Source organism: Podarcis pityusensis (genome assembly GCF_964106645.2).
Source record: "Podarcis pityusensis genome assembly, chromosome: 1".
In the NCBI taxonomy this organism is placed as follows: domain Eukaryota; kingdom Metazoa; phylum Chordata; class Lepidosauria; order Squamata; family Lacertidae; genus Podarcis; species Podarcis pityusensis.
The window spans coordinates 34,189,434-34,212,914 of record NC_138028.1 but is presented as its reverse complement, the minus strand read 5'-3'; the positions used below and the strand labels follow the sequence as shown (position 1 = coordinate 34,212,914).

Below are 23,481 nucleotides of genomic sequence, written 5' to 3'. Positions count from 1 at the left end.
TAGAGGACAATGTGTTATCCAGTATTAAGCTAGAAATACAAGAATGCAAGATGTGGTCCATGTATTAGAAGCTTGTTTATGTCTTCATTGTCTTTAATTCTGGTTCACTGAATGTTTGCTGCTTCTTTTTCTTTCTTCCCATAGCTGCTGAATGTTGTCAGCTACCTAGCACAGCAGAATCCACGGATGCTTATACTGGGGCGCAAACACATGCTGAAGAAATCTTCTCAGTGGCACAGAAATGATATGGCTGCTCTGCAGAAGAAAGCACACTTCTTCTTTACTGAAAACCTGTATGTTCTGATGTTTAACAATGTCATCTTCAGAAACATTTATACTGTACTAGATTCAGGTTGTAGCTTTAAGACACTTTGACAAGCAGACCCTGAGTCTGATCATTTAAGGCAAATGTTTTTAGTTGTACAAGCAGTACATTCTTGATGGGTTGCATTTCTTAATTTTGAACTTCTCTGCAATATTTAAATCCTTTTCCCAGCCCAAGGTAATATAAAACAAATGCAGGTCTTTTGTTGTCGCTGTTCAGTAGTGCAGCTTTGCCTTGTAGGTATTTAATCAATGATCAGCTATTTTGTATTCCCAACCACATTTGAACACAGTAAGTGTGCCATCCTAGCCATTAAGGCCAAGCAGCCGACGAGGTGTTTATCAGACTAAGCTGAGCTCGTTAAAACATGCCTCTCTCATCCAAAAGATCAAGCAAATTGGCATCGGCGAAACTATCCAGAACTGCTAGATGAGCAGCCTGTGATAGAGAAATTAGGTTGACTTGAGCATTCAGCCGAAAGATCAAACACCTCTCATTATCCATTTAATCTCTTTCTCTAATACTTTCTCCTCCTTACATCCATGTATAGTTCATTCTGGAAACACAATGAAATGAAGCAGATACAGTGGGCTGTACCCAACTAATTCAAAATATACCCATTAAAATTAATGGGCCTAATTCAGCCATGTCTATTAATTTCAATGGGTCAATGATTAACATTGGCTACAACCTTGTATCTTGTGTTAGGACATAGCCTTGATTTACTATTAGGTGTTGGCAGTGCTCACATGCACAGTGGGAAAAATTACATTTCTCATCACATGGAAGCGTCTGTCAAAACAGAGAAGATAAAAGAGAAGCTTGAATACTATTTATTACTTACGTCTGCTGGGTGTCTCATAAAATGAGTTCTCTAGTCTGGAGGTTGTACTAAAACATAATACAATAAAAAGTGTCATAGACTTTCAACATCCAGCTCAACATAAAACTCAAGTACAAAAAATCCAACATACTAAAATGCGGTATAAATCACAGGAGCTAAATCACTAATAAGGGCTAAAATAACATGACCTTAAAAGGCTGGAGTGTGTGTACCAGAAGGACAGCAATGGAGGGGAGATTCACTAGGGACAGCATTGCTTACCAGACTGAAAACAATGAAAAGGCCCTTTCTCTTATGGTTATTATTTAAACTTCAGATTGAGGAGGTGCATGTAGAAGGTGTCTCTGTCCTCACCATTAAAGGCTTGGGCTGGTAGGTATCCTACCTGGTACTGAAGTTTCTAGTTGTGTAGAATTTTATAGGTCAAAGCTGGCACGTGGAATTGGGCCCAAAATTGATTCCAGAATCAGTTAAGCCAAGAGAGAAGCAGAATATCCTGAAATGCTTAACAAAGAGCACTCAACAAAGCTTTACCTATTTCAATTACCTCTGGTCATAAAACAACACAGAATTAGCATACGGTGTTATTTTTGCAGCAAAACTCTATAAACCTTAATAGCTTGCCTTATTTTAGTACAATTGAATGTGCTTCTGTAAAATTTTGAAAATAAATCTGCTGTGAAACTGAGAGACACAATTTTGTTAAATGGTTAAATTTTGAAAGCTATCCAGCAGACCAGGTGTGGGTAATCTGTGGCCCTCTGGATGTCACTGGACTACCAACTCCATGAGCCCTAGTAAGCATGGCCAGTTGTCAGAGGATGGGAGTTGTAGTCTTGCAGCAATTGAGGGCCATGCATTAGCCATCCCTGCAATTGCTGTTGTTGGCCTCTATCTGTTTTGAGAGACAGTGGAGTGCGTCTCTGGGGAAGTGATCTCCCCAGGGCACAAGCCTGGGCAGTGTGTATGGAGGTCCTGGGCTGCCCATAGAAAAATACCCCCCCCCCCCGGCCTCATTGATGTGGTCCAAAGGAAAGCAGAGCAATATGCTTGGCTGCAGAAGTTGCTGGAAGGAGGCAAGTTGCCATCCAACAGTCTTAGGGACTCCACTCTGGATTTGTGTAGGGTTTACTCCTTAGCTTTATTTTTCTCCCAAAGATATCCCACAAGGCAGCGGAGGTTTAGGATCATTTTTTTCCTTCTTTTAGACGGACTACCTTCGCAGGTTGACAAGCCCCAGCTGCCCCTAACTTCCCCCTGCAGCACATGCAGAAACCACTATTGGTCTTGTCTGCTCAATCCACTGGAGCTTGTCTTTTGCATACACAGGAAGTCCCTAACATGCTGAGGGTTTGTGGCTCACCAGCTACCCTCACCTGGTTTACTAACCAATCAAAGCCATTACTGGGGTGTGGCTGCTGTTGCATGCTGACAGCTTCTAGGAGCCACAGGTGAGAGCGCAGGGTGGGGACCAAAGGTGGACAAACTGCCCCAGAAGCATGATATATCCTCCACCAGAGGTACTACCCCTCCCCTAACACCCCCAAAATCCCTGTAATAGAGACAAAAAAATCCCTGGTGATTAAAGTTTGGATGCTAGATTGTTTCTCATGCTGTACAGAGCTACACCTAATTATTTTATGTTTATATCTGATAGATGAAAGATAGTTCCTACTTAGAATTAGCTACATTTATGTTTTGGTTTGGATAGTTATTTTAGATTGCAAGCTTATATTGTATCAGATTATAGTGAAAAGAGGACAATGGTTTTCTATTTTTAAAAATACTATTTTCTTAAATGTGGATGTTAAAAATGTAGATAGGAAAGGGTCAAGCAACTTAGTACAGTCATACCTCAGGTTAAAGTAGCTTCAGGATGAGTATTTTCGGGTTGCGCGCTGTGGCGACCCGGAAGTAACGGAGCGTGTTACTTCTGGGTTTCACCACTCGCGCATGCGCAGACGTTCAAAATGACATCACGCGCATGCGCGGAAGCGGCAAATCGCAACGCGCAGACGCGGGTTGTGTTCACTTCAGGATGCGACCGGGGCCCCGGAACGTATCCCGTTCGCATCCAGAGGTTGTAACTTCATAATTAACAAATGAGAACAGTTTAAATAAGCTCCTGAGCAGTTTAGCAGTGTGTGATGTTCCACCTTCTTTTTAAAGGTCTGAAGATGATCCATTCCTGCTCTATGCCACTCTTCACTCAGGAAGTCACTGTAGATTTGTTACCAGAGATCTATTACGTGATCATAAGGCTTGTCTCTCTGACAGTCTAACTCGACGGCTGTTCTTTAAATGGCAGCGGGGACATCAGATGGTGCTATCTGACTACATACCAGGAAAGAGGATAAAGTTTGAGGTATTTTTTATTTTAATGCACTCCTCCTGCTGATTTAGTTTTAGTAATGGAAATGGCTGCATGTGATCATCACAGAATAATAAACTGATTTAAAATATGATTAAATTATAACATCAATGGATTAAGTTGGTAATGTGGAGTGGGTGTAATATTTACTGGCCATCCCCCAAAATAATTTCTTTGGGATTTTATTCCCGTAGTACCTATTCTGCTTACCAAACATATCTGTGAATGTATGTTGGGAGGTGTGCAACACATATATTTTTATAGGAAGTAAAAACTAACAGTTATTTCTCTTTCTTTACTTAACAGTCTGTATTGAATTTTGATACAATCGTGCAGACCACAGGTAACACATGGCATATTCCCTATGATGACAACGTCTTGGAAAGATCTTCTTATGAAGTGCCTACAAAATGGCTTTGTCTTCAACAGAAATAAAGGATGCATTTCTCCAAACAAAAATGTACTGTTGTCTCAAATAAAGCAGATACTATGTACCTATTATGGAATTCATGTTCTGATGCAAGAGACCCGCATTTGATCGAACCCTGAAACTTATCAACTCATATTTTATTTCTATAACGTATTGTAAATGGTGGAGAATATTATATAGCCGATTTTAAAATAAAATTTAAAAAGTAATCTTTGATTTTTGATTTCTGTGTTAAAAAAATATTCCTGATTTTCACCAATGTCTCTATTTCAGATGTTTTGTTCTGATGACTTCTTTACCAGAAACTCCACACAGGTGCTTCTCTGCACCAGTATTTCTCGGTTTATGATGAAGAAAGTGTTACCCACTTACTTTAGTAGTACTGCTCATATTCTCCCAAGTTTTGGAAAAGCTTCAAAAATTGGGCACCTCTGTGACTTTCTGCTGCTGCGGTTTTACTAGAGGCGGTGGAGGGCATTCGGGTTATATACATGCCATTTGCAGGGTCCCACCACATTTTACCATGAAGTGAGCCTCCAAGAAAGATACACCAGAGAAGGGTTGGTGGCTCGGTGCTTCTGATTTTCATCAATGGGGCGCAATGAACAGCCCACAGTACAATATAAGGAATCATTAAAAAGGGACTAATGGGATGCGGGTGGCGCTGTGGGCTAAGCCACTGAGCCTAGGACTTGCTGATCAAAGATCGGCGGTTCGAATCCCTGTGACAGGGTGAGCTCCCGTTGCTCAGTCCCAGCTCCTGCCAACCTAGCAGTTCGAAAGCACATCAAAGTGCAAGTTGATAAATAGGTACAGTGGTGCCCCGCAAGACGAATGCCTTGCAAGACGGAAAACCGGCTAGACGAAAGGGTTTTCCGTTTTTGAGTTGCTTCGCAGGACGAATTTCCCTATGGGCTTGCTTCGCAAGACGAAAATGTCTTGCGAGTCTTGAGATTTTTTTTTCGCTCCCCCCCCCTTTCTAAGCCGCTAATAGCCTTTTAGCAGCTAAGCCGCTAAGCCTTTAATAGCCGCTAAACCGCTAATAGCGCTAATCCGCTAATAGGGTTGCTTCGCAAGACGAAAAAACCGCTAGACGAAGACACTCATGGAACGGATTAATTTCGTCTCACGAGGCACCACTGTACCTTCCTCTGGCGGGAAGGTAAACGGCGTTTCCGTGCGCTGCTCTGGTTTGCCAGAAGCGGCTTAGTCCTGCTGGCCACATGACCCGGAAGCTGTATGCCGGCTCCCTCGGCCAATAAAGCGAGATGAGCGCCGCAACCCCAGAGTCGTCGGGTACCTTTACCTAAAAAGGGACTAACCTTAAATCTCGCCCTCAGATACGTTCACTAAAATGGGCACGTACTATGACAGATATTTTGATGGACCCTTACACTGTGCAGGCCTTAGAAACTGGGGGGGGGGCTATTGCGAGGGAGGGGGCTTTTAATTCCCTGCTCACGGAATAGAAGTTTTCCGCAGGCACAGGAGGCGCCCGCTTGAGCTTCGCGCATCCCTTCAGACAGCGGAGCCAAGGAGACGAAGGAAGCCTCGTCTTTGCGCATGCTCGAAAGCCTGGCGGTAGCCGTCGGGGGGGGGGAGGGAGCTTTACGCTACTCTCCGGCCCGCTCGCTCCTGCTGCGCTTGCGCGTCGTAGACAATGACTAAGGAGCAAAAGCGGAGCGGAAGTGAGTGGGCGACTGCACTGAACCTTGGTCGGCTGCGCCTGCGCGGGAACCTGTGACCCCGGAAGTACTCCCCGTTGCCCGAACTGCGGCTCCTGGAAGCTGCCCCTTGCATGCTGTGTCTGCAGACGGTTCCCCCCCATCGCCGCTACGACCACTTTTCATCCTCCCACTGACCATGTCCCGAGGCTCCAGCGCCGGCTTCGACCGGCATATCACGATCTTCTCCCCTGAGGGGCGCCTCTACCAAGTAGGTGAGTGTCTGGCAGGAACTGCCCCGTCACGGCCCAGGGCCCCGCCTCTCTCCGGCCCCATCGGAGGAAAGGGGCAAGGTGAGGGGAGCAGCCGCCCGCTCCCGTGTATTGGGAAGAGGGAGCACGTGATGGATATGCGGGGCGCCTCTGCCTCTCCCGTAGCCGCTTGCAGAGGGAAAGTGCCAGGAACGCGGTAGTCATGGGTCTCCGTGCAAGGTGCCTGGGCATCTTGTGAAAGAAGGGAAGGACCGCGCAGCGAAAAAGCTGTCTTTGTTTAAAAGCGAAACCGAAAGGAGTCTGCTGCAAAGGAGAATGCACCCCAGGGCTTGCGAAGGGGGGCATTATCGCTAGCCTTTTCATGACGAAGTTGCACTTGCTGAATATTCCCCTCCCTTGACAACTATTGAAGTTTCAGCGCTCTTGATTTCTTTTGCATCAGATCACCCTGTTCGTTGCACATTTACGATAATTGGGACAGGGGATTGGAACGGGTTTCAGCTTAAAAAACAAAAGTAAACTCCCAGATGCTTTTGCAAAACTGAAGTGAAGAGAGAGTGTGAACCTTATGATTAGCAGCAGGACACTCCAGCATTGCAAAGTTAACTCAAGTATCCGGTAGTATGGACAAAAACACGTAACTGTGGAATGAGAGAGGTGTAAAACTATATAAATTTGGTTATGTCAAATGCTCTTTAGATCGAAATATGAAAAAAAAACTAATGTATGCCCACAATGATTTCAAGCTGTGTAACACTAAAAGTACTACTGAAGATGAGTAATCAGAGTTTGCATTTGGGAGCTTCTATATATGCTATGTAGCATTGTTGTCAAATCTCCTGACTATGTTTAATGTACCATTTAGAGTATGCATTTAAGGCCATAAACCAGGGTGGCCTTACATCAGTAGCTGTTCGTGGAAAGGACTGTGCAGTTATTGTCACACAGAAGAAAGTACCTGTAAGTAGCAGTATCCTGAGCATCTGATTCATTTTTTATTATTATACGCTTGGATAATTTGCTTCCTTGTTGATCCTTAATAATTAACTTCTCTGCTGTTTATTCTTGTTACTTAAAAGTACCAGAATTCTCTGGAGCATATAAGTAGGCTTATAAAGAATCAGACTTGGAATTCTTGGGAAAACACACTTCGGTAAGGCCACTCCCACTGCAGAGTATCGCAGTTCCAGAATGCACAGCCCCAAAGTGGGCACTGGGCATTGCTTTCTTAAATCTTTTGAATGGTGGCCAGATTGATCCTGGTGTCAATCAAAGCCTTATGAAGAGTTCAACCCACCATAGACTAACTCAGTCAACACTTCCCACTCCCACCCCAGTCTGGCTGTCACCAGCCAGGGTATTTAAGGGTGAAGAGAAAGAGAAGCTGGTTAGGATCATTCAGGCTTTCCATTGCACCATCTTATTTTCATCTTAATAGCAGTGGACAGTGATGTTATTTGAAGGCAGTGTTAGTGACAAATACACTTTTTAGTTCTTTTTGTTTTTTTAACGTGGAAACCTTTATTTGGCTGTGTAGAATATTGTTTAAAACTATTCTTTGGCTTTCTCCATTAGGACAAGCTACTGGATTCCAGCACAGTGACTCACTTATTCAGAATAACTGAAAACATTGGCTGCGTAATGACAGGAATGACAGGTATAAAAATTACCCACCTGGAGATCTACCGGATGGTGATGTGCAATGTTGATATGGAGTCAAAACATAATACTTCTTGTTAATATCCAGTGAATTGTTATGAGCCAGAGGCATTTGATTTAGTACTGCCTCTGAAAGTAAGCAAATCTTACCAATTTCTGAATGGGAAACTTTCTCGTAACCCTTTGCATATTGCACAGATATCCCTGGGAGGGGAGAGAGTGGTATAAATGATTTTATTAATCCAGTCTACGGGAGGTGTAGGAGAAATATTTCAAATTAGTTTTGTATTCAGATTTTAAGTACAGTCGTACCTTGGTTCTCGAATGGAATCCGTTCTGGAAATCCGTTTGACTTTCGAAAACCAAGGCATGCCTTCCAGTTGGCTGCAGGAGCTTCCTGCACTCATTTGGAAGCTGCCTCAGACATTCGGGTTCCAAAGAACATTTGCAAATCTGAACACTCACTTCCAGGTTTGCAGCGTTCGGGAGCCAAAATGTTCGAGTCGCAAGGCGTTTGCAAACCAAGGTACGACTGTACAAGCAACTCACAATTTACATGGGAATTATGTTCCAAGGCACCACATGTTTAAGTGAAGTCACATATATTTGAAACGCCATTATAAAAGGCTACAAATACGCAATTCTGCCTCTTTTTGTAATGTTTTGGGGTCACTTCTGGGTTCGGTGTGATGTGTGTGTGCACTGTAGTGCACATATTGAACATGTGCAAATGGGGAGTTGCCTATAGCTTTTTTCTTGAAACTACATTGACTACATGAAGCATGGGAATGATTTCAGTTCTTTATTTATGTCAGCTGACAGTAGGTCCCAGGTGCAGAGAGCCCGCTATGAGGCTGCGAACTGGAAGTATAAGTATGGCTATGACATTCCAGTGGACATGCTGTGTAAAAGGATTGCAGACATTTCTCAGGTCTACACACAGAATGCTGAAATGAGGCCTCTTGGTTGCTGTAAGTATATAAAATATAAACTGAAAGTAACATTTCAGAACTTTTGGGATGCTAAGGCTGAAATATTGTGCAGTGGGATACTGCTGAGAAGATGCTGCTTCTGCATGGAGCAAAGTGTGGTTCTCATGAATTTCTTTCGTGATGGTATTTGAAGGCAATCAATACAGAAACCTGGACAGCTTAAACCTCACAGGAAAATCCTGATCCCTTTGCCCAGGAGCAGTGTCTTCATCTCACCTACAACCTCATCCCACTGAAGAAGGGAGACAGCTTCTCAAACAGATACTTGCGCTTTGTATCTCTGAGGAAAATGGAACCAGGGTCATTCCAATTTGTCACTGGTTAGCTGCCTGTAAATTGCACAAAAACACAGATAAGATTACAAAGGCAATAATTTAATCTGCTGAAGCTGCTGCTTGTCTGCTTGTCAAATGAGCTGGTGAAAAGAATTTCATGCTGCATCTTAGTATGCATCAAGGTTACTAGGTCCTGTTGCTAGGTGGTTTTGCTCTAGATTTTGGGACCTACCAACTAGCATTATCTTAGTCTTCCTTTTATTCAGATTTGCCTTGAGATTATTAGGTTATGCAACAGATTTGATTATGTCTTGTGGCAATACTACATATTCTACACAACCTTCTAGTCGTGGCTGATAGATATGTATTTGAAAACCATCAAATGAAATCAGTTTTAAGTATTTGAGCATTTTTAAAAAAACACTGTATCCAACTTAGATTTTATGCTTGGAAGTACTTTCAGGGTGACCTGTTTACTGAGAAACTGATTTATTGGAAGTACCTGCTCTTAAGGAATCTGGTGTCAGGTAATATTGTTGCAAGACACTCTGAAAGAAAGTTACTTCCATGTAATGCAGTTACATTTTTCTCAATCTCTACTTTCGAATAATACTGGATTGCAATGCAAGATGCTTTGCAGATGTTCAAGAAGAGCTTGTTTTGGTTTTGTTCCTATCCCTTTTTTCAAATTTGGAAGTTGGCATTTTAAGAAAAACGTATTTTGAAAAAGGGAATATATTTCAAACTACGTTCTAAAATAGAAAACAGTTTCACCTTTAAAATTGGCATCATGGGGTTTAGGTCCTGCAACATAAACAATCAAGTTTAAGAAGCAGGCGACCCTTTCTCTAGTGATTCAGTGCAGCGTTGGGCCTGCAGTCTAATGCAATTAATGAATTGTCTGTTGTGCAGATATAGGTGAGCTATTTGTTAATGAGTTGTGCATGGAGGTCTGTGCATGGAGCCAAGGACTGGCCAAGCTAAAAACTAGTCCCCATCTGTCATTCTACCTCCCGACACCATTTCTGAAGGGAAAACTATCAGGAAACATGCCAACTTGGAAGCAGCGCCACTCAACATCCCCCCCCCCCCAAAAAGCATGTCTTTCCTGCAAAGAGGCTGAAAAGCCTGTACCATTAGTTACTGCTTGAAGGTGCCCCAAACCCTTAACAGGAGCAGTAATGAACCTTTCCCCTGTCCACTTTTGCTGCTCTGGAGCCTCCTTTTCTGAGGTGCTTTGACCATGCAGTTGCCAAACATCCCCCAGACTTCATCCGAACTCTGAAGCTCAGAGGTTCGTGAAAATCATCAAGCAACTGTCTGGACAATTCTCCACCTACCTCTGAGCTTTGGAGCTGGGATTAAGGCATCACACTTGCCAGAGAGCTTGTTGCACACTGCCCATGGCAAGTGGAATGCTGCATGTTTTGCCTGTTAGAGTAATAAGAGATTGACTAGTATAGAATGAAGCCATTGAATGAGAAAGGAGAATTCCACTCATTTTAAAAAAACAAACATTTTTTTCCCAAAGGCATGATTTTGATTGGCATTGATGAAGAAAACAATCCTCAGGTATACAAGTGTGATCCAGCAGGATACTACTGTGGTTTTAAGGCTACAGCTGCAGGAGTCAAACAGACAGAATCAACTAGCTTTCTTGAAAAGAAAGTGAAGAAAAAATTGGACTGGACATTTGAACAGACCGTGGAGGTAAGTCAAATGTACATCAAATTTTGTTTGGCATCAAAGAGGTGGACAGTCCTTATTTGAGTTTGATGGGGGACAGTGACATACATTCCCCCCTCTAGTTTTTCCGTATGGTTATTGTCAAAACGTCTGAGTTATAGTCAAAATGTTTGCTTAACCTTTCACAAGTCTGCTCTGCAGAAGCCAAAAAATCCCATCCCACCCCCAATTGCCTGTTTAATTTCATGCCTTAAGTTGCTAGTACTTTAATTTTAGTTGTGGCACTGGGGAGCAGAGGACAGTTGAAATCACTGGCTGAAAAGTACTTGTCCTAGTAAGTGGGGTGCCCACTAATAAAGGCCTAATTTTTCTTGCACATTCCTAAGTATCCACTTTCTGTAACAATGCCTGTGTAGTTGGCTTATTGGGTAGGCAGTAATGCTAAACCAGTGTCCTAGTAGGGAAGAGGGAATGGGGAAAGCTTTCCCCACATTTTTAATGTGTCTCCCCCTCCCACCATCCCTCATTCTCACATCTCTGTATTAGCATCACAATTGTTCCATGTGTGTATTGAGCAATAGATTGGTGGGGCTGATACTCGGTGACATTAAATTTTTAAGAATTTTGTGCTTCAGGTGTCCACTTCTTTCTAGACTGATCTTGCCTTCGTCAAAACACTTTGACAACATTATATTAGCAACATGCAACCTTCAAATAGTTTGACTTCACCCCACAAAGGCTCACTCCTTTCCTCAACTATAGTGGCTACTCTAAAATTGGAAAGTAAAGTTGCTGTACGCTGCAGTGTCGGACTTTTAGCTTTGAACGTTGCTAGAAACACAGCTGTCTTAACAAATCCCAACTGCAAGGAATGACTGCTGGCATAGTCATATTCACAGCTTCTTCAACAGAGAAGTTTAAAGTGTGCTAGAACTCTGCAGCATTTGAAATATTCTTAATTCAGCTTTGCATGAACAGGGCATAAATTTAACAGAAGTGAAAGATAAGTTTTGAATGTCAAAGTGGTATTTTTAATTTTGATTTTATATGCTGTGTTTCTAATGTCTCCTATATATTTCAATTCTAGACAGCAATAACCTGCCTCTCTACTGTTTTGTCCATTGACTTCAAACCTTCTGAAATAGAAGTAGGAGTTGTCACACTTGATAATCCTAAATTCAGGTAAAGAGTGAATGCAGAACTTTCCCTTTTTGCTTATGCACAACTAAATTTCATTCTCTTAATGATACAGTTTAGGTGTGACCTCATAGTTCCATCCAGTGTGGTCATCCTGTTGGCACAAGGGCTACTGCTTGCACAATGGATGTTCCACTGCATCCTCTCCCCCATGCACCTTCCAAATCTGTTTTGGTGGTTTTCCCAACCTTCCAGAACAGATTGGGGGGACTGGAAGAGGAGAGGGAGGGGAAGTCCTGTTGTGCAGGCAGAAGTGCTTGCGCGTATAGGATGACTTCCTTGAATAAACCCTCATCCCTTGCACTGGAGTTCTAGAGCGTTTCATTTTACTGTATACGATTGCATGGATAAGTACACGTGCCTGTAACTGCTATTTGGGATGTGGCCAAGTACTTGAGGAGCTGCTGTGTTCCTTGCATATTTCACTTCCTAGGGTATGCATTGTTTATACACGCTGCTAAATTCACCCACTGGCTCAGAACTGGAGTATAACAGGGTTTAAAGAGATTATTAGCATCCCTGAATTAGCAGCGGGAGATTGTCAAGAGAAAAGTGTTGCAATGCCAGCATCATGAGTGGTAACAATATAAGGGCATCCGTCGAGAGAATCTGCAGCCTTGAACCAGGCATAGCATGGTGCTCCATTAACAGAAACACCAGCACATCCCCATGTTTTAATTTATTATCCTTGGTACACAGAATTGACTCCTTACTGTTAACACTATCTTGGTGTATTGAACACTATTCACTAAGAGCAGGCATCCCCAACCTGCGGCACTCCAGATGTTTTGGCCTACAACTCCCATGATCCCTAGCTAACAGGACCAGTGGTCAGGGATGATGGAAATTGTAGTCCAAAACATCTGGAGGGCCGAAGGTTGGGGATGCCTGACTAAGAGCAAGAAAAAAGTGGCTCATTAGTGCTTTGAAGGGCGGCTGTTTTCACAGCTTAGTAGAAGAAGAGGAGGAGTTTGAATTTGATATCCCGCTTTATCACTACCTGAAGGAGTCTCAAAGCAGCTAACATTCTCCTTTCCCTTCCTCCCCCACAACAAACACACTGTGACGTGAGTGGGGCTGAGAGACTTCAAAGAAGTGTGACTGGCCCAAGGTCACCCAGCAGCTGCAAGTGGAGGAGCGGAGACACGAACCCGGTTCCCCAGACTGCGAGTCTTTCGCTCTTAACCACTACACCACACTGGCTCTCACACTTAGACAGCCATAATTTGTGGCTGCCACTGGCCTTGCTTCTCTCCTGTCTTGGGGTAGAGCAGGATCTCAGTAGAAATCCCACTGGGCTTCAGAGATGCTTGGAAGTAGCAAGCCTCCTGCTTCATAGCACTGTGAAGCCCAGTGCAGTTGCAGGCATAAGCTGCTGTCCTTCTCTCAGACTTGGGATATTGGTAAGAGGGCTCATCCTTGTGATTGTGCTAGGCTTCAGGAAAGCTTGGCAGCTGCTGTTTCCAAAACTCCTGTGAAGCAAACCACAAAGCTAAAGACTAAACCAAAAGAAACAAAACAAGTAAAACCTCAGAGGTACCACAAAACGGTTTTATAAAATGTGCATGTTTTGATGAAGGCCTTCAAGAGCACAAAAATAGATTTCTTATTATGAAAACATTTCTCAACTGAATTTTCTAATTATGTATTTAATAGTGCTATTTGAGGCGCAAAATTAATAGTTTCCATTGTTTTCACTCCTCCTTTAGGATCCTTACAGAAGCAGAGATTGATACACACCTTGTCGCTTTAGCAGAGAGAGATTAGCTCTATTTAGAATTCCTAATTCTGTGACTTCGGGCCAGAATGTCTGGTGAAAACCAACTTGTTAATGGCTCTGGATTATGGGCTGAAAATGGAATGCTCACTATCTGATGTATTTTACTCTGTACGAATAAAATGGTGGTTTTGGAAAGCTGTGTCATTTCTTCATTGCTCAACAATTAACCTTACATCAGTTGCTGTGTTTAGATTTACAGTGTTATAGCTATGAGCAGTTCAACAGTAACCACAAGTAACAGCTTTGAGAAAGTACTTTCAGAGATAACTGGGAGTGAATGTACTATGTTTAAATCTGCCTGCTGCAGAGTAATGGCTTTACTGTTGGACATTAGGCAGGAAAGCTTGTAACTTTTCCAGAGCTAGCAATAAAGAACTCAGAAGAACAATTCTATCTCTGTCTACTCAGAAATAAGCCTCACTGAGTTAAGGTGTTTTGTTTTGTTTTGCTTTCTTTTCTAATTTTAAATGTTAAAATCTTCCAAATAAGAGTGACATGCCAAATATAATAATAAAAATGTGAACCTTTATGTATAATAAGTGTTCAATAAACCCATAGTTGGTTGTATTAAAATTGAATTAAGAGATAAGGTTCTGAGCTTTTCAGGGAATCATCAAAGTAATTAACAGGTTCTTCCTTGAGGAATGAACGTACAGTACTGTATTTTAATGGTTTGTATTTTATTTGTGAGTTTCCACTGCTATCTTGCATTTCCAAAGGAAAATCCTTAGAAAATTGTTCCATCCTGGTACAAGTCTGTAACTGGAGATATTTACTCAAGGCAAAATAGGATGCATTAAATATTTTCTATTACAATTTTAGGACTGCAGTGAACTGCAATAAAAGGTTTCACACCACACCTTCACCCCTAAACTGCCTTCATTCTTTTTTTAACCATGTAGCTTTAGGAAGTTCTGTATAATATGAGAATCGCCACATTACAATATTTGGTCCTATTAAAGGATTTAATTTGCTGACCCTGTCAAGTTTCACTGACATGAACCTTCACAGCTACCAGTTTTTATTACCATTTTACGGCAAGTCTTCTTTTCAAAGCCACTTAATGCAAATCTGTCAAGGTGTGGTTGCTTTTGAATCTTTGAGAAATGTATGATATGAACTATGTTGACTGACAGGAAACCAAACAGACACTACAGTTTTATACTTCACTAAAAACATGTATATAAGTCTAGACTGCTATAAAGCTAATAAGTTCTCAGTGTTTCAATGCGTGGCATGAATTTGGTTTCAGAATATACAAAAGCAAGTTCTGTAGCACCTTAAAAGCCGAACAAATTTATCAAGTCTTAAAACTTTCCAGTTACCAATATGTAACCATATTTGATTACTGTTAATAAGGCAAATACGACAACTTCAAATGAATAACATGTATGAATCACAAATGGAACTATCTTATAACCACAGAACTCAGAATAACCCTGCAGTTTATTCATACCTTTATTCCAAATGGACCCAAATAATTAAAACCATATTTATTTTGTCAAGTGACCTAAGTTTTGCCATATCAGTACTGTTTTCCATGTTTTCTTTAGTCATTCAATAGATTCTCCCCCCGCCCCCGTTTTTGCTTTAATTGCTTTCCAATTCGCTTTAGCTGGACCAGGAGGCCCCCATCTTTGTTATCGCAGCTGCTATTTCTTAACAAAAAGCAGTTTTTAAGGAAGTCCACCATTTTAATGAACAGCACAGTTCTCAAGTTTACTTGTGTGTTAAAAAACCTATAAATCATGTTAATAAGTGAGTCTTTAAATTAGTGGATGGCACAATCCTACTTTGAAGTAAGTATATTTGAAGTAAGGGGCTTACCGTACTCTCAAGAGAATAGGTTTGCAGTATCACTGTCCCGTCCCGCTCCCCCCCCCAGCCCAGTTTGTCTGTGATATACCCAAGGATACTGTTCAATCCTAAAACAGTAATTTAAGTATATGCAATTTTACCAAAGCTAATCACCCCATCCTTGTTTTTTGTTTTGCCCAGTTAATATTGCTTTCTTTTAGTACTAGGATAGGTAGCAACCACAATTTTCTTTCTATGCTGGCTTTTCCCAAGTGTATTTTGTTAAAGCTCTTGACTTCTACAGTCCTGTTACACGTTATCCCAGCAGCAATGTATTTCTAAACTGCATTCAGAACATGAAACAACTGGCCTGTTATCCAGGTATTCATTTCCACTCCATTTTCCTTCTTCCTCCACTTCTTAATCTGCTATTGTAACAGCTTGAGGCGATTGTGAGCTACACTGTTACCTGTGTATCAAGAGATGCTGAAGTAGAAATAACCCTTCGTCCTAAGTGAACAGTGCACAGTTCTAATATTTGATGAGCAATACAAAAACCTGAAATATGAAGTGTATTGCTCAGCATTATCTGGGCTTCTTCACACACTTGTTTAATTTGAACAGTACTGTAAGCTTCCTGTACCTCCACTAATTCTCTGTTCTCCAAATGACGTTCTGTAAATCACCCTTTGTTTGACACCCATATAGAATTCACAAGTGGCAATTAAATGTTGCTGTCCAACCAGTTTATCTAGTGTGTAGCTTGGTGTGTGCATAAAATGATGAAAGCTGCTCATTTTGCTGACCTTAGCCTTCATAATTCTGCTCAGAACAGTTTGCTTTTTGAGAGGACTCAAAAGAATTTTTTAAAAAAATAATCCTAGGAGTCAAAGAGCAGCATTAACCAGTCTGGAAGAATGTTCTCCATTAAAAATCCAGTGTATATGAAACTCAACCTAGTTTTGCAATTCTTTGCCTACTTATCGAGCAGCAATAACCCATGGTTAAATGTTGCATTTCTGATTAGAGCCTGGAGGGAATTCCCACGTTAACTTTGTCTAAGCGTTCCTGTCCTAATCATGAGCTTTGGGCATAAAGTCTGCAGTTAGGCTAGAACACACAGGTTTAGCCTGTTTAGAAGGAAGCAACACTGTTGATTTGAAACTTAGCTCAGTTTTGCAAGTAGCACAACTCGGTTTTTATTCATTAAAGTACTTGCTGTAACAGTGTTTTTTTGGGGGGGCCATACTATCCCTAATTAAAGGGATGCGGGTGGTGCTGTGGGTTAAACCACAGAGCCTAGGACTTGCCGATCCGAAGGTCGGCGGTTCGAATCCCTGCGACGGGGTGAGCTCCCGTTGCTCGGTCCCTGCTCCTGCCAACCTAGCAGTTCAAAAGCACATCAAAGTGCAAGTAGATAAATAGGTACCGCTCCGGTGGGAAGGTAAACGGCGTTTCCGTGTGCTGCTCTGGTTTGCCAGAAGCGGCTTAGTCATGCTGGCCACATGACTCGGAAGCTGTACACCGGCTTCCTCGGCCAATAAAGCGAGATGAGCGCTGCAACCCCAGAGTTGGTCACGACTGGACCTAATGGTCAGGGGTCCCTTTACCTTTACCTTTACTATCCCTAAGTAATAGTTTTCTCTTGCAGCATAAAGGGAGCCTAGTTGAGTTTTAGGGCCCCATAGTGTGCTATAATTCATTCTACAGTATATGTGAAAATACAGGGTTTTATGCAACAAAGTCCATTAGTGAAAGGCCTTCCACATGCACAACAGGACTTCCTTACCCTCCATGTCCCCACAAACCTGTTCTGGGTTCCCCTATAACCTTCTGGAGCAGATATTGGCGTTGTGGGGGGCAAGCTAGAAAATAAAGGGGAGTCCTGCTGTTACATGTGGAATTCCATGCACTAATGGGATGGCTTCATTAGAAACAACTCGTAGCTACTGTCATACCTTTTAAAATTCTGTTGCAATGCTGTGGGATTGTAAACACATTCATTAACCTAATATGTTTTATGAATGTACTACTTGTGCATACTTAAATCTTCATGCCAGTATGTAAAGACCACTCTTCTTTGTCTCCAGCCTTAAATGGAGCTGAGTCCTGCCTGTGCTGCAATAAACTGCTGCATCTCATATTTCGTACACCCACACTGTGGCCTCTATTTGGACAAAAGGAAACCAAATTTTAATCAAGCAATCAAAGCCAACTTATAAACAAGACTTCTGCCAGTTTTCACTTTACATCCAGGCTCTTAGCACATCTGGGAAAGACATAGGCCTTTCTTACTGTTCTTGAGTCAATGATAGCAATGTCCACAACTGTAATGGAAATGACAAATAATATTTGTCTCTTGTTCCGTTCTCTCATCTCTGCCATGATTTAAGGCAAGGGATGGGGAACATGTGTCATGTTGTTAGACTACAGCTCCTATTATTGCTCACCATTGCTCCTGTTGGCTGGAGCTGATGGAATCCAAAGAGCCACAAGTTCCCAAAATTGAACAGGTAATTTACTGTGGCTTAGCAAGAAGCTCAAGGAAAGGCTGTGGGCAGTAAAAGCCAACATGGTGCCCACCAAATGTTGGATTCCAACTCCCATCAGCCCCAGCCAGCACGGCCCATGGTCAGGAAGGATGGGAGTTGTAGTCTTACACAACATCTGTTTTTTTTTTATATAAGATATTTATTAAGATTTTCAGAATATTACAAGACAAAAAAAAAGAAAAAAGAAAAAAGAAAAAATACAAAGTAAAAATAGTTAAAAACAATTCCTTCCTTCCATTACTTATCCTTCATTTGCTTATTTCCAGGACCTCCTCACACCTCCCTTTTTTGTATTCCAATTCAGTTATTAGTTCAACAAATCCCTCCCCTCTTTATGTATCCTAATCATTAATCATAAAATATTGTAATTTTAGATTTTTACCTGTTAATAAACCATTTTTTCATATTCCCTTATAACATTTCAGCTAAAGACCACTTAGTTTCTATCCAACATCATTCTAACATTCATTAATTTTGCAATATTTCTGTAGATAGTCTTTAAACTTTTTCCAATCTTCTTCCATCGACTCTTCTCCCTGGTCTCGGATTCTGCCAGTCATTTCCGCCAATTCCATATAGTCCATCACCTTCATCTGCCATTCTTCCAAGGTGGGTAGATCTTGTGTCTTCCAATACTTTGCAATGAGAATTCTTGCTGCTGTTGTGGCATACATAAAAAAAGTTCTGTCCTTCTTTGGCACCAATTGGCCGACTATGCCTAGGAGAAAGGCCTCTGGTTTCTTCAAGAAGGTATATTTAAATACCTTTTTCAATTCATTATATATCATCTCCCAGAAAGCCTTAATCCTTGGGCACGTCCACCAAAGGTGAAAGAATGTACCGGTACCTTCGTTTTCTTTACATTTCCAACATTTATTATCGGGCAAATGGTAGATTTTTGCAAGCTTGACTGGTGTCATGTACCACCTGTAAATCATTTTCATAATATTCTCTCTTAGGGCATTACATGCCATAAATTTCATACCTGTGGTCCACAACTGTTCCCAGTCAGCAAACATAATATTATGTCCAAGATCTTGTGCCCATTTAATCATAGCAGATTTCACCGTTTCATCCTGAGTATTCCATTTCAACAGCAAGTTATACATTTTTGACAAAATCTTAGTTTTGGGTTCTAACAGTTCTGTTTCCAATTTTGATTTTTCCACCTGGAAGCCAATTTTCTTATCCAAATTATATGCCTCCATTATCTGATAATAATGAAGCCAGTCTCACACTTTGTCTTTTAATTTCTCAAAACTCTGCAATTTCAATTTGTCTCCTTCTTGTTCCAAAATTTCCCAATATTTCAGCCATTTGGCCTTCATATTGAGCCTTTTCTGAGCCTTTGCTTCCATCGGTGACAACCACCTTGGGGTTAGTCTTACACAACATCTGGAGGGTACCATGTTAGTTACCCCATGCAGTAGACAGGTGTGAAGCAACTACTAAACAATGAATCAACATTTGCACTCTCATCTCTACAAATACTGGACTGGAAATCCCCAGTCATGCCCAAATCCTCCATTTTCTGGGTTATCCTAGGATGGTGGTGCAGTGAGAGAATCCCAAGTTTGTGACCATGACCTACTGCCCACAGAATAACCTGCCCAGGCAAATTCAAATTTGGCTGTATTCATATTTCCCTCCATTTATAGTACTTATAACCCACTTTTCATTTAATCCCAGAACAGGGAACAAATAAACAGAGAAAAACAGCAGCATACAAATACCACAAAATCATTCTAGTTAGGCCCCAAAGCCAACAAATTAACAATTCTCTCATAAGGCAACCAAAACTAAAATGACAAAAATCAAAATGTCCAATTTAATCAAAAACCTAAATAGAAAAGATCCACAAGACTCTCAGACAGATTTAGCACCCAATGGTCCTAGCAACACTTCCCACCTGTTTTCCCCCACTTAGGACAGTCCACTCCTCCTCTGTCTCTCACTTACAGAGGGCCCCACTCTGTGGTTTCTGAGCAACTGAACAGCTTTCACCACCACCACCCACTTTCCAGCCCATTCAAGCTCTAACCCTGAGTGGTATGAATGGTTGCCTACAAATGTCCAAAGCAAGAAAAACCTCTTCCCTTGTCCACAGAAGCAACAGGGCAAAACACAGAAACACACAAAAGAGAGGATAGCAATAAGCCACATCTGGTGTTTCTCTCCCCTTCCTCACTTCCTGAGGAAACTCATATGTCTGAAGGTCAGTAAGGCTGCTAGGGAGGGATGTTGAGGCGGATTGGCTGACATCTCCCACCTTGCCGCTCCTTACCAGTCAGCACAAACATTGAGTAATCCTCAATGAGCACTTGTTACACCCCAGTTTGTTTTTCAGGAATGTTGTGGGCCAAGCTGGGGTGTTCCTTGGTACCTGGCCTGCAGTGCAAGAAAGAGTAAGCTGCCTTTCTCAGGATTGACATTAAGGACAGGCATATTTGGGGTTCTGCCAAGAGTCCATTGACCTGCTTCTCCTCTCTCTCAGAAGATGGTAACTCTCCTTCATTGGATGTTTTTAAGCAGAGGCTGGATGGCCATCTGTGATGGATGCTTTCGCTGAGATTCCTGCATTGCAAGGGGTTGGACTAGGGTCCTTTCCAACTCTACAATTCTGTGATTCTATGAACTTCAAGAGGTCTTGTGGGCTGCATAAAATGATAGCAGAGATGCAGGTTGCTTACTTGGGCTTGACATCAGGCAAGTTACCTCCAGTATTTTGTGGAGGGGATTCAATCACACATCAGAAATTTAGGTTTCCACAATTAAAATATGACTGATTAAGCACTATACAAATGGGAAAACAAACAAACAAAAATGGTAGATTTAAGTGCTCTGCCATCCTGGCACAACACTTTCACTTTTTTAAAAAAAGCACACACAAAACAAAAACAGACTTTTTTCACTTAAGAAAGTGTTAGGAAAATGCATCGAAAAGTGTGGAATAAATGAATAAAGACCCCACCACGAGCAAATAAGGAAGAATGCAGAATGAATGCTCACTGTTGTACAACTTCCTTGGCTGGCAAGCAAATAAGAATAAAGGTTCAATAAAGAGCAGATATATTATAACATCCACATTAAGTTCTGTGCTAGCACATCAGAACAATTGCTCCATAATATAAGCAGATCATCTAGAGGAGCTCCCAGTCTATTACAGAGATTGGCATCAACCTGACTCTTGCAGGGGCAGATTTTCAGCTGTACCCTCATATAGGGGAGTGGCTATGGGATGAGGGTTTGACCCATACCATCTATTGATGTGAGCCACTCCTTCACAGGGTTATCCAACAGTCAGACTGGGTGGTACATACTGTCAGCAGTTCTGCTAACAGCAACAACTGACTCGTACCTAACTTCTTTATGCCACATCATCAAAAGCACTCAGTAAACTTCAGACTTGTTTTACACTCAGCTCTTTTTACCTGTGTCAGCAAAAAGCTATGTGTTAACAACTCAGAAATGTCTTTAGATCAGTGGGACTTTCCCCCATGGGTGACCCATTTTGCCCATCTAGTTTGAAATCAAGCCTTGCAGGCAAAGTTACCATGCTTGCAAGCCCCACAAAGCTGGTCATGGCAGCTTATGAGGTGCATTGAACAGGGTTATGCAAGATTCAACCATCGCTGTGTCTTTTACCTGTTCCATCGCTAATGTCTTGTGTCTTGTTTAGTTGGTGTTAGTTACAGCAATGGTTATACTTCATATATCTGTATATATCTGTATCTGAAAAGCCTACAAGCCAGAACTTATTTTTCTGAACTCCACCCAGAGCTGTTTACTGAGCCTATTCTACAACTGTAAAAGATTTAGACCCTGCTCTGCTTCCGTGTGGTGACTGGTACTGTGAGCAAGAGCCAACCTCCCATTGCATACGTATCTTATATCAGTTTCCCACAAACTGTGACATCAGGTATAGGGTAGGTGGGCACCAAAATGGCCTCATGGGCCAAATTAGGCCTGATTAGGTCCATGAGGTGACAGTTCCCCACCACTGCAATAGATCACAAGGCATTCTAAAGTAGCCTTCAAAATGGCATACTTCTGAACTCTTTTCATAGAATCATAGAATCATAGAGTTGGAAGAGACCACAAGGGCCATCGAATCCAACCCCCTGCCAACCAGGAAACACCATCAGAGCACTCCTGATATATGGTTGTCAAGCCTCTGCTTAAAGACCTCCAAAGAAGAAGACTCCACCACACTCCTTGGCAGCAAATTCCACTGTCGAACAGCTCTTACTGTCAGGAAGTTCTTCCTAATGTTTAGGTGGAATCTTCTTTCTTGTAGTTTGGATCCATTGCTCTGTGTCTGCTTCTCTGGAGCAGCAGAAAACAACCTTTCTCCCTCCTCTATGTGACATCCTTTTATATATTTGAACATGGCTATCATATCACCCCTTAACCTCCTCTTCTCCAGGCTAAACATGCCCAGCTCCCTTAGCCGTTCCTCATAAGGCATCGTTTCCAGGCCTTTGACCATTTTGGTTGCCCTCCTCTGGACACGTTCCAGTTTGTCAGTGTCCTTCTTGAACTGTGGTGCCCAGAACTGGACACAGTACTCCAGGTGAGGTCTGACCAGAGCAGAATACAGTGGCACTATTACTTCCCTTGATCTAGATGCTATACTCCTATTGATGCAGCCCAGAATTGCATTGGCTTTTTTAGCTGCCGCGTCACACTGCCATTCCCCTTGTTTCATTTCCTTAATAGTGTTTTATTTATTCCTTCATGAGTCACAACTCAACTGCTGTATAGTACTGTGCCCAGTTCTGGGTCCTGCATTTCAAAGAAGGATGTAAACAAAATGGTTGCTGTCCTCTGAACCTCTTCTGAAGATGGTCGGGAGACTAGAAAACAAGGCTTGGGACAAACCACCCACAACTCCCGCCTGTGTTGCAAGCCTTCCATTACTTTAGTTCTAGTTCTTCTGTTAGGACCAGTTCTGATGCAACTGTTTGGAATAATTTCCACAGAAATGCATACCTGGAAAAAGGGCTCAGTGAAGTAGGTCATCACACAGTTTGCCTCATTAGCTGGCTCAAACTACAGCTCACAACATATTCCAGCCTAGCACAAGTTGTATGACTGACCAGTTCCAACAAAGCATCGTCAACACACACTAACTGGTGGGATGGGGTACAGTACCCCATGTTTTTGTGTGAGGAAGCTTTGCAACCAACATAAGCAGCTAGGACTTGCGACCCAGGCAGACGAAAGTTCCAGCTAGATCCTATTGTACTATGGAGGGAACTACTGTATTGGCCTGAATATAAGCAGTACTTTTTTTTCCAAATTCCAACCGTGAAAAGTTAAAGTGCGGCTTAAATTCTCGACCTTACAAAAATTGGCTTTTACGATATTGCTGTAGGATTTTCTTTTACATTTGCTATTTATGGGTGTGAGTGCCTGCGGAATTTTAAGGCAGCAGTATTGTCTTTTTTTCTCCCCCCCCCCCCTGAATTTTGAAGGTGTGGCTTATTTGCAGGTGCAGCTTATATTCGGGCCAATATGGTACGTCCAGGGAGGGGAGGGAAGCTTCAACTACAGATCAGACATATTTCTTAAAGAGACTCTGGAAGTGTATACAGTGGTACTTCGGGTTAAGAACTTAATTCGTTCTGGAGGTCC

At 42.0% G+C, this 23,481-nt stretch overlaps 2 protein-coding genes and 1 long non-coding RNA gene across 5 annotated transcripts in view; 2 read left to right on the top strand and 1 right to left on the bottom strand.

Annotated features, from left to right (window-relative positions):
* PRORP (protein only RNase P catalytic subunit) overlaps nucleotides 1–4,038 on the top strand; it is a 51,236-nt gene extending 47,198 nt beyond the window's left edge. Inside the window, exons 6-8 of the mRNA XM_080978334.1 lie at nucleotides 145–293; nucleotides 3,339–3,534; nucleotides 3,847–4,038. Of these exons, the coding sequence (XP_080834460.1) occupies nucleotides 145–293; nucleotides 3,339–3,534; nucleotides 3,847–3,975 (474 nt within the window). The 3' untranslated portion in view covers nucleotides 3,976–4,038. The remainder of the gene's footprint in view (nucleotides 1–144; nucleotides 294–3,338; nucleotides 3,535–3,846) is intronic.
* Nucleotides 115–5,574, bottom strand: LOC308462524. Of its 3 annotated transcripts, none has more exons than XR_013979195.1 (4): nucleotides 5,293–5,574; nucleotides 4,343–4,504; nucleotides 1,170–1,216; nucleotides 115–255 (listed from the first exon to the last, which is right to left on the bottom strand). It is a non-coding gene; the product is annotated as an uncharacterized lncRNA (long non-coding RNA). The 3 variants fall into 3 exon arrangements; XR_013979196.1 differs by having other exon boundaries at nucleotides 4,343–4,428; XR_013979197.1 differs by lacking the exon at nucleotides 5,293–5,574 and having other exon boundaries at nucleotides 4,343–5,223.
* A 126-nt stretch (nucleotides 5,575–5,700) lies between these two features.
* PSMA6 (proteasome 20S subunit alpha 6) lies at nucleotides 5,701–13,630 on the top strand. Its single transcript, XM_080979496.1, has 7 exons — nucleotides 5,701–5,909; nucleotides 6,772–6,866; nucleotides 7,482–7,563; nucleotides 8,381–8,536; nucleotides 10,364–10,542; nucleotides 11,606–11,700; nucleotides 13,425–13,630. Exons 1-7 carry the CDS (start codon nucleotides 5,834–5,836, stop codon nucleotides 13,480–13,482), a joined length of 741 nt encoding a protein of 246 aa, XP_080835622.1. The 5' UTR covers nucleotides 5,701–5,833; the 3' UTR covers nucleotides 13,483–13,630.
* The last annotated feature ends 9,851 nt before the right edge of the window (nucleotides 13,631–23,481 follow it).